The sequence below is a fragment of the Colletotrichum higginsianum genome, chromosome 10, assembly GCF_001672515.1.
Source record: "Colletotrichum higginsianum IMI 349063 chromosome 10, whole genome shotgun sequence".
NCBI classification, from domain to species: Eukaryota; Fungi; Ascomycota; class Sordariomycetes; order Glomerellales; family Glomerellaceae; genus Colletotrichum; species Colletotrichum higginsianum.
In genome coordinates, this window is record NC_030962.1 from 1,664,992 (window position 1) to 1,675,019 (window position 10,028).

Here is a 10,028-nt window from a genome sequence, read left to right on the forward strand (position 1 = left end):
GGGGGGTAATCGTCTGGCGAGCCCGCTCGAATCAGAACAAAGACCTCAACCAGAGACCCCCCTTGGTGATTCATCAGACGAACCATACTGCCCCAATAGAGCTAGGAACTTGCCAGCGACGCTCGAGCGGGAGGGAAAGGGTAGCAAATCGAAAAGTAACGAGAGATTTTACCCAGAAAAAGAGAAGAAGAAAAAAAAAAAGAAGAAAAATAAAGGATGAGAGGAGCCGTAGACACAAGACAACCAGCGTGACCTCTCGAGCCCTGAACTCGAGCCTCGGTTCTCGCATCTCATCTCTCTCTTTTGGCCTCCTTGACATACAATCCTCGTCATCAGCCTCTCCCATCCAGCTAGTGACGCACTCCCTTCCTCTCGCATGCACACCTCCCCCATTACACCATCATGCCGTGAACGACGTACTTCTGTACCAGTTCGTCCCATTCATCAGACCGGCTCGACAGACTTCCATGCCGAGAATCCGGGATAATAGTGCTCCTCTGGCGTTCTGTTTACCATCCATCGCCCGAACAGGTGGGAAAGTAAGTTCAAAACTTGGGCTTGAAAGCGTCATAACCCCAACCTCTAATCCGGCTGTCTTCATTCAAATGTCCTATCCCTCTCAGTGTCGGCCATCTCATTGTGGTTCACCGTCAAACATCAACTCATCGTACCCGCCTGGGGCTTAAAGCGGTTGGTTGATACAGATTCTATTGTGGCATTGAGGAACCAGCTTCTATCGTTGTTGCGCCGTTCCCCACTCGTGCATTACTCGTCAATTCATCCGACGACGATGATCATTCGACGACACTCCTCCCAAAGTGTCACCGCGATCTATACTCCCAGGCTTGTATGATTTAAAACACGACCAAAGTGAACAGGCGAGATCCCGTGCCTGCCTATATCCCATAAACTAGAAATGCATTGTACAGTCTACCCGTTGCTTCAAAAGTTGGCCACGGCGACCGCGATCGCCTGCGAGTCCGAGTGCGAAATGGACACGCTGATGTCCTTGAGGCCAACCTTCTGGGCGGCAGCAGCGGCGTCACCATGGAGCTATACAACTGTTAGTAATCTCGTCTTTGTGATAGGCACGCGGAGATTGTCGCTTACCTTGACCAACGGGGCGCCCGACTCGTCCTTGGCAATCTCGATATCCTTCAACGGCGCGCCGGCACCCTTGCCTGGCACACCGAGCGACTTGAAGACAGCCTCCTTCGCGCTCCACCGGCCGGCGAATGAGCTCTGGGGGCTGGCCGCTGACTGGCAGTACTTGATCTCGCCAGCCGTGAAGTTGCGCTCAATGAAGGTCTCGTTCTCAATGTTGATGGCAGAGATGTCCTCAACATCGACTCCGACATTGCTGTTCTTGTTGACGACCTTCTTGGCGAGGGCCTCCATCATGTCCTGCGTGGCCTTGGCCGCCGTTGACGAGACCTTCTTCTCAGACGCCTTCATGAAGTTGGAAGGGTAAGAGATGGTCGATGTCTTCTTGTCCTCCGTCACGCGAGCATCAGGGTTCAGGAGGACCTGGCTGAGCTGCTCGTCCGTGTAAGGCGCGTTGGACTTGGCAACGAAGAGCGTGTTGTTGACCAGACCGTTGTGGAAGAAGCGGTACGCCTTCTTCTGGCGAGCCTGTACCTTGGCAGAGTACTCCTCGTACGTCTTCTCATCGAGCGTGGCGAAGAGGTACTTGGGGTGAACACCGATAGCCTGGGCACCCTTCTGACCGAAACCGAATGACGTGACGGAGAAGGCCTTGATGCCATCCGTCTGGATCGTGCGGCTGGGATACACAATCATGTCGAACTGCTCCATGATAGGGTCGACGTTGTCGGCGTTGCGGTTGCCGGGCACCAAGCCCGTGTTGAGGACCTGCAAGCAGCCGTTCAGCATCCAGGCACCGGCGGCACCCTTGGGGTGACCAGTGAGGTACTTCTGGAAGATGCCCATGACGGCGTTGCCCTTCTTGCGGCCGAGGTGACGGAGCTGTTGGCAAATAACCGAGGACTCGTTCTTGTCGTTGGCCTTGGTCGAGGTTCCGTGGAAGGAGGCGACGGCGAGGTCGTCGATAGTGAGACCCCACGTGGCGAGGGCACCGCGGAGAGGAGCAATCTCTGGGTTGTTCTTCCAGAAGTTGTTGCCCAGACTGCGGAGGACGTCCTTCTCCTGGCGCTGGGCCTCCTTCTTGATGTGCTCGGCGCGGTCATGAGCGTACTCCTTCTCGTTGATCTCCTGGCCCTGGGCCTTGATGGCCTCGACCTCGTCGTAGAGGTACTCGAGTTCAGACTCCTGCCACTGCTTGATCTGCTTCTTGCGAAGCTCGATCTGGCGGCGGCGGTAGTTGATGTCGAGCAGAGGCGACGGGAACTTGCCCACGTGCTCACGCGCGGTGGTAAGAACTCCCTGGCCGGGGGCGGGAACGGAACGGCCAATCTTGTCGGTGGCAGTGGTGGTCAGAGCCAGGATACCATGGATGGGCATGCCCATGTCGAGGGCGAGCTTGGCCGTCATGAGCAGCTGGACACCGCAACCCTGGGATTCCATGAAGCCGTTACGGGTCGTGGTGGTGGGGCGGGACATCTCGCCGGGGGTGCGGCCGTGGGCAATCTCGTCGACAGCGTTGCTGGTCGCCTTCATGTTGGCGAACTCGTAAGAGCCCTCCTCACCAAAGTCGTCGAAACCACCGACAAACACCACGCGAGCCTTGCCCTCCATGATGGTCTCGTAACCAATGTCGACAGACTCGACAGCAGTGGCGCAAGCACCGACAGGGGTCTTGATGGGACCAGAGGAAGAGATCAACAACATGTTAACCCAGGCGGCCATGGTGTTGATGAAGGACTCCTGGAGAATGTCGTTCTGGACGGGCTTATCCAGGTAACGGTCTCTGTGCATGCCACGAAGGGCGCCAGCACCACCCATACCGGATCCGATGCAGTTGCCGACCTCGGAAACGTGCACGTACTTGTAGAACTCGTAAGGGTCGGTAATACCGGCCGACAACAAAGTCTCAGCAACGGACACCAGGACGAAGAGGGTGACGGGATCAACCTGGGACACAATGTCCTCGGGCACACCATATCTCTTGGCATCCCAGCCAGTAGGGATCTGTCCGGCAACAAGTCTGTCGAATCGGAGGGCCTTGGGGATCAAGAGGGCGGCTCCCTTCTTCATGCGGACAATGTACTCGCCGGACTCGGGGATCTCAAAGATCTCGACCTTGTCGCCGTGCTCACGCTTGAACTCCTCGGCAGTCTCCTTGGACGCCTCAAAGGGCTCGAGGTCCTCCTCGATGACGACCTCGTGGAGGAGCTGCTTCTGCTCGGGGTCATAGCCGCCGAAGAGCTCAGGCTCAATCAGACGGATACCAGAGTGCTCCAGAATGAACTTCTCGTACTTTTGCTTGATGTCCTTATCGTCGACAGGCTCACCAGTCTTGGAGTCGACCCAGCCGGAGTAGGGAGCGGGCTTGCCCTTGATGGGACCGTTGTGGTTCTTGATCAGACCCATGATCCAGGCCATTTCAACGCAGCCCTCAAGGGAGAACTCGCCGTGGGCCTCCATCTCCCAGCGAGTGCGGGAGTTACCCCAAGGACCAACCTCAGCGAAGCCGGTGACAACGACGACCTTCTCGAGGTCGACCATGCCCTTGAGGCGGTCGTTGAGGGGAGCAATCTCCTCCTCCCAGTCGGGAAGGTTGGGGAAGTCGAACTTGATGTTGGCGCGGGGCTCAACAACAGTCTTCTTGTAGAGGGCCTCGGAGTTGGGGCCGTTGACAACCTTGTTCTCAATGGCGTTCTCCTTGCTGACGGCACGACGGACCTCGCTGGTGTCCATAATGTCCTTGCGGAGCTTGGTCATGGTCTGGTTGAGGTCAGGGATGAACTGCAGACCACCGTTCAGGTCGGCGAAGACAGGCTCGCTCTGGCAGAGATCGACAACGGCAGGGGACAAGAGACCCAAGAGGTTGAAGGCCATCTCCTGCTGAGAGAAGGTGCGGACGCCGAAAGCCTCGACACCCTCGGCAACGATGTTGTTGCCGCTCATGAGGCCGGTGCCACGAGTCCAGCCAATGACGGCACCGCAGATGGTGAGGTAGTGACCCCAGTCCTCGGAGTGCCATCTGTTGAACAGGGTCTCCAGGGCAAGCTTGGACTCCGAGTAGAGACCGTCGTTACCGAAGGTGCCGTGGTTAGGGGACAGGGGCAGGACGACCTGGGCGGGACGAGTCTCGAAGCCGCGGTCGGCCTTCTGGGTCTTGACGCTGCCGAGAATGCGGAGCAGGTTGGTCAGCATGATGCGGTGAGCGAGCTCAGAGCGAGAGTCGATCTGGTCAATCTGGCGACCGTTCTCGGGAATGGCGGCAAAAGGAATGATGAAGTCCAGGTCCCAACCGAGACCGTTCTTGGGGTCGTAGATGTAGTCAACCAGAGCCTCACAGTCCTGCTTGCTACCCTGGTTGAAGGGCACAACGACAAGCTGAGAGCCGCGGGCACCGAAACGGGTGTACATGGACTGGTAGTACTCGGTGACCTCACGAGAGAATCGGCTGGTTGTGACGACGACCTTGGCACCACCGCTGATAAGACCCTGCAAGACCTCAGCTCCGATGGAACCAGCACCGGCACCCGTCATGAGAGCGTGCTTGCCAGCAAAGCTGACACCGTCCTTGGCGGCCTCCTCGAGAGACTGCAGGTAGTAGCCGGTGAGCTTCTTGCTGTAGTCCCAGCCGTGAAGGCTCTTGCGCTTGAGGTGCAAGAAGGGAATGGTCTCAACCTTGCCCTTGGGTCCGGTGGCAGGCTTCGCCTTCTTGGAGGGGCTGTCGTCGTTGGGGATGATCTGGTTTTCGTTCATGGCCAAGGAGCGAAGGACGTCGCCATACAGGTTCTTGATCTCAAGCTGTGACGTCTTGGACATCTTGTGCTGCTCCTTGATGAGCTTGTAGATGCGGCGGAGGTCATTCTGGACCTTGGTGCGGTTGCCATACTCGGAGATCTTGCCGCCCTCGGCCATCTGCTGGACGTAGTGCTCCAGCTTGCGGCAGCTGGCGCGGGGGACTTCTTCGTAGTTGAGGTTTCCACGGGCGTCGACAGTGGTCTGGGGGCCAGTGGGGACGGCAACGTCCTTGTAGACGGGGTTGGCGTTGAGAACCTCCTTGCAGTTCTCGATGAGCTGCTCACCGAGCTCCTTGGCAAGCTTGTAGGTCTCGCCACGCTCGGCTGGGCAGTTGTCAATGTGGTACTGCATGAACTCGACCAGCGTGGGGTTGGAGCGGTTCATGATGCGGATGCACTGGCTGACAATCTCACGGTCAACGGCCTTGAGGCGGCCAAAGATGATGTCGTAGTACATGTGGAGGGCATCCTGGCGCGCCCAGTTCCAGGAAGAGTCGTAGGAACGAGCCTTGAGGGAGCTGAAGACGGGTTGAATGCCGGCGGCGTAGAAGTCGCCGTGCTCGGCGGTCCAGAGGTCAAGCTGGGATTGGAGCACCTTCTCGGTCTCCTGGGAGTTGATGTACGCCTTGTCGCCGGCGCGGAGGTCGAGCTTGAGGTACCTCGCAAGGAGCTCGAGCTGCTGCTTGAACAGAGCACGCTGGTCCTTGGTCAAGGCGTCAATGGCGGCAGGGTCCATCATCATGCCACCGCCAGAGGCACCGGCAGCGGCACCAGCCTGGGGAGTAGACAAGCTGATGCCGGCGGTCGCAGCGTACTTCTGGGTGACATCGTCGAGGAAAGCCTTGGCATCACCTTCGGATCCCAAACGAGCGGCAGGCTCCATGGTGAGAGCAAGCAGCAGAGTACCGTCCTGTCTTCCGCTGCCGAGGCCCCATCTTGACTCAAGGTATTTTCTCGCGGCCGTAATGTTGAAACCGCCAGGCATCTTGGAGGAAATCAGGCGCGCAATAAGGGCCTGGGACTGCTTTCCGAGCTGACCGTCGAAGGTGGCCTGCATGGAAGAGCCAAGCTCGTCCAGAGGGACGTCTTCAGGCTTCTCTGGTGTTGAACCGAATTCCTTGCCAAGGTCACCGAGGATTTCGTTCTGGAGTGTGGACTTGCCTGGATTTCAGAGATTAGCTATTGTGGCGGTCAAGGGGCGTTGAAGATTTTTTCCCCCGCTACTTACCACCAACAAGATCCTTGATGGCCTTGCTCAGGGGCACCTCAGCCAAGGGTTTCTTGAGCTTCTGAGCGATCAGAGCTCGCAGGATGTCAATGGCCTGGACGGGAGCATCGGCAACAGAGGCGGCAGGGCCGGCGCTGGGTGGAGGAGCAGCGGCAGCGGGAGCAGCTGCGGCGGCGGCTGCAGGGACAGAAGAAGAGGCAGCGGCGGGCGCGCTCGACGAAGCGGCGGCGGGCTCTGGTTCCTCCTCAATGGGGTCTGCCTCGTAGTAAATCTCCTTGGCGTCCTTGTTGTAGCAAAGAATCTGACGCTGGACCGACTTGGCGGCATCGTAGGCTTCGTACTTGGAGGCGAGGGTGCGCTTGGCCATTACGCCGAGGGTATCGGCAGGACCGATCTCAACCACCCTCTCGGCGGTCTTTTCGGCAAGGAAAACATCTTGGGTCTCAATCCACCTCACGGGCGAGGCGAACTGGTAGGCAAGGAGCTCCACAAGGAGCGTGTGGGCAAGCTCTTGCTCGACTTCGGGACGCATGATTGGCAGCTGGGGAGGAAAGCTGGAAAACCCAATGACACGGAGCTGGGAGAAGAACCGGGAAACTGAGGGTATCTAGTCGTCGACGAAGTTTGCAATGGGAGGGAACTGGGTGTTATCCGCAGGAAGCCGTGGGAGAGTCGGGGTCCCTAGGGTAGTTTGGAGGTGATATGAGGCTTGCGGAAGGGTATATGTTAAGCAGACAAGCTCGCAAGGCCTGTTTTTCTTTCTTTTCTTCTGCACAGTCGGTGGTGGCTGTTTAAGGGAGGAAGAATCAAGTCCGCGCCAGAGAGAGGGAGGGACAGACTGGCGAAGGCGAGCGAGGGAGATGCAGAGAAATTTGTGGGAGGAGTTGTCGGGCCACGGATGAAGGGAAGGCGGCTGGATATGATAGAAAAAGAAGTAAGCCGAGAGAATGGGTGGGAGAGAGAGCGAGAGAGAGCGAGAGGTAGATAGACAGTTTCAAGGTCGACGGCTCTAGCCCCTCGATATCAGGTCACTGGAACTTGATTGACTTTCTTGGGGGGGCGTCAACGTTGTGAGGAGGACACCAACTGGAAAGGGAGGGATTGGGACCAGTCCCGTCAAGAAAAAAAAAAGGGCGATTGTTGAACCAGGCAAGGGCCCCCCACCGGGTCAAGGAAGGCAGTGATGAGTGCCCAGAGGAAAGAGAGAGAGCGCATGGTGCGAGTGGGAGTGGACGTCGTGGTGGTGGTCCTCAAATGTCGAGGTACCTCTGACGATGCGAGGTACAAAGCATAGTTCGCCCCTAGTGGGATGTACATGAGGTGGAGTGGGTGGATACGTAGTTGCGGTACGTCGAGGCTTGAGCAAGCAAGACTGGGCAAGGGAAGGAAGGACCATGTTTCGACACATTGTCACTGGCTGATGACCTCCTCTCTCTTGCTCACACTCTTTTTTTCTCTTTGCAGTCGCGAGGGACGTGGAGGAGGCCCCGGAAGAAACAGAAAAGTGGAGACACAGATTTGTCTTGCAATGGGCGCGAACCCCAGCGCGTGTTGTCCCCTCCCTCTCCTTCCATGTTTCCCCCCCGATACAGGTGGGAAAGCACAAAAGCTCCTGGTGTGGAAGTCGTCAAAGTGGTGTGGTGTCATACAGTAGATGGTGTGTGTGCGTGTGTCCCTTTGCTGGCTGCCCGGTACGCCGCACCGCCTGTAGAGAGCTTCTCAACCATATTCAGACGCTTTCCCCAATCGAGCATGGGACGATCAGGGGGGGTACTTCCCCACAAAACCATTTCATTGGGGGAATGCAGGGTGGGACAGTGGAGACTCATTGACTGCCTTTTCTTTTTTTTTCTTGGGAGGGATTGCAGGGAGGCAAGCCATCATTGACGCGTAGAACTCGTGTCTACCTAGTTGTCGTTGGAGTTGGGCTGGGGGGTGTTGTTGCAAGGATCTACACAGTAGTAGCCTACGAAGCCGAAAGAAATAGTTGGTTGTGTTGTGAGTAGCCACCGAAATCCAACCGAGAGGTGGGATGATGATTGTCGATATCCCTCCTCTATGATGTGCCCCGTGGAGTTGCGAGTTGCGAGATGCTTGCAAAGAAGCATCCAAGCCACGCAAAGCATAAAACTCTTTGAGGCTAAGCCCATTCTCGCTGTGAGCCACCATCGATCGATGCTGATACGCAAGATATCGAAACATGTCAGTAACCTGGCTGGAGCGAAGCCAGCCAGTTCACCCATGTTCTGTGCAAGAAAATGGCCCAAGTGTTGGGCGCATCGCCGTCAAAGCTTCGTGTATGCATTATTGACAAGTCTCAAGTGACTCCCTCTGGACGTTTCGACATCTTGTTTTTCAACTCGAGCTCGGCCGAAGATGTAGATGCTGCCACCTCTTCAGTCAGCCTACCGTGTAATGTCATGTTGTGAGGCGATATGAGACAACACGAGGCGCGTCGTTAACTCGTTCTACCTAGCCATGGCTTGCTACTGCCAACGTGGACTAGTGTCGACTGGCACGGCCGGCCTTTTGTGGCGCGTTCGTGTCTGTCTAGAGCTCTCCTCGGAACGGCTTCCTCGCATCCCTTTCCCGAGCTGCCGGAATGTTGGATTCGGGCTAGAGTCTAGTGGCGGCCACTTGGCCCCCCCTCGACGTGAGCTAGTGCGTGTGTGTAAGCGTTAGACCGGCGCGAGGCTCTGTGCCTGAGACCTCTCTAAGCTTTACCTCACATCACTTTTACGGGTTACCTTTGAGATGTACGGATACCCGTCCTGGCGACTCCCAACCTTGAGTCTCTAGGGTAGGTGCTGCTATCAGCCGCCCCTCCTCTTTATCGCCGCATTTCTGTTGGCCGCCGCCGTCGCAGCCTGGCGCAAACATTCAACCAAGCTGAAGCTGGAGCTGGGGCTGGAGCTTGTTGGAGCTCTGAAGCTTGGTGGGGTGCCTGCCGAAGCCGATAACGATAAGCAGACGCCAATCGGGATTCGGCTCGTCTCGTCGCGACGGGAACTCTGTTGAAGCCGTCATCAACGGAATCGTTCAACTAGGTATACGTGTACGGATACGCACACATGTACGAATGCGGCAAGCTGTGAGAAAGTGGTGTCATTGATAGCATTTTGGCCCGTCAACCAACGGGGACCCGGAAAGCGACACCGCAACTGCTCATCAACAAGTTGCCAGGAGAAGAGGATGGAAGAGTGGGATAAGTGGAAGGGGAGAAATGGGAATTGGAGGGAGAGGAGGGGCAGAAAGTGGACGCCACTCCAGGAACCCGCCAAAACTTGATGGGGGCGATGTAGCGGTACTTGACATCGAGGCTTGGTTTTGACGACAGCAGTGTTGACGCCCAAGCTTCCCCCCTTTCGAGTTTCGTGTTCGCTGGCTGTTTGATGTGCTTCAGCTCCAGCCTTGACCGGGAGCTGAATTGGTGAGCTGGCTCGGCTTCCTTTGCTGACATATGAGTAGTCTCTGACGGGACGCTCCAGATCTTCAGTAGATGAGCCACCGCGAAAGGTGGGTGAGTGGGTGGGTAGGCGAAGACCTCGTCCGTCTGTTTGCTGGTTGACAGATGCCGTGGGCCATTCACTGGTCAACAAAACCATCATGATGCACAACAGATGAGATGCTGCGGATCACATCACCCGTTTGTCTTCCTACAACTGGCATTCTCTACACACTATTGGGACGAGCTCCTCCGAGGGCACCGAGAGACATCGATGGGCAATCGGAGACCGAGCAGGGCAGCTCGGTGCAACAAATGGTCCAAATTCGAGAATTCCAGCCCTGTTCCCATCGGTTCGTGCTTAAAGTGCTGGGCTAGGCTGGGCAAGTGGGCTGTCTCACAGCTGCACGATCCTCAGCGCCAGTTTACCCCTCGTCCCTCGAAGGGGGTTCGGGAAAAA

The 10,028-nt window shown here is 57.0% G+C and overlaps 2 protein-coding genes across 2 annotated transcripts; both read right to left on the bottom strand.

The window, feature by feature from the left end:
- Nucleotides 1–942: 942 nt before the first annotated feature.
- CH63R_13996 (Fatty acid synthase alpha subunit) lies at nucleotides 943–6,655 on the bottom strand (the record flags this gene model as incomplete). The annotated part of the gene is made up of 3 exons (XM_018308970.1): nucleotides 943–1,053; nucleotides 1,111–6,056; nucleotides 6,124–6,655. 3 exons carry the CDS (start codon nucleotides 6,653–6,655, stop codon nucleotides 943–945), a joined length of 5,589 nt encoding a protein of 1,862 aa, XP_018151288.1.
- Nucleotides 6,656–9,149: 2,494 nt separating this feature from the next.
- Nucleotides 9,150–9,731, bottom strand: CH63R_13997 (uncharacterized protein; the record flags this gene model as incomplete). The annotated part of the gene is made up of 1 exon (XM_018308971.1): nucleotides 9,150–9,731. The coding sequence occupies one exon, from the start codon at nucleotides 9,729–9,731 to the stop codon at nucleotides 9,150–9,152; it is 582 nt and encodes a 193-aa protein (XP_018151289.1).
- Between the last annotated feature and the right edge of the window lie 297 nt (nucleotides 9,732–10,028).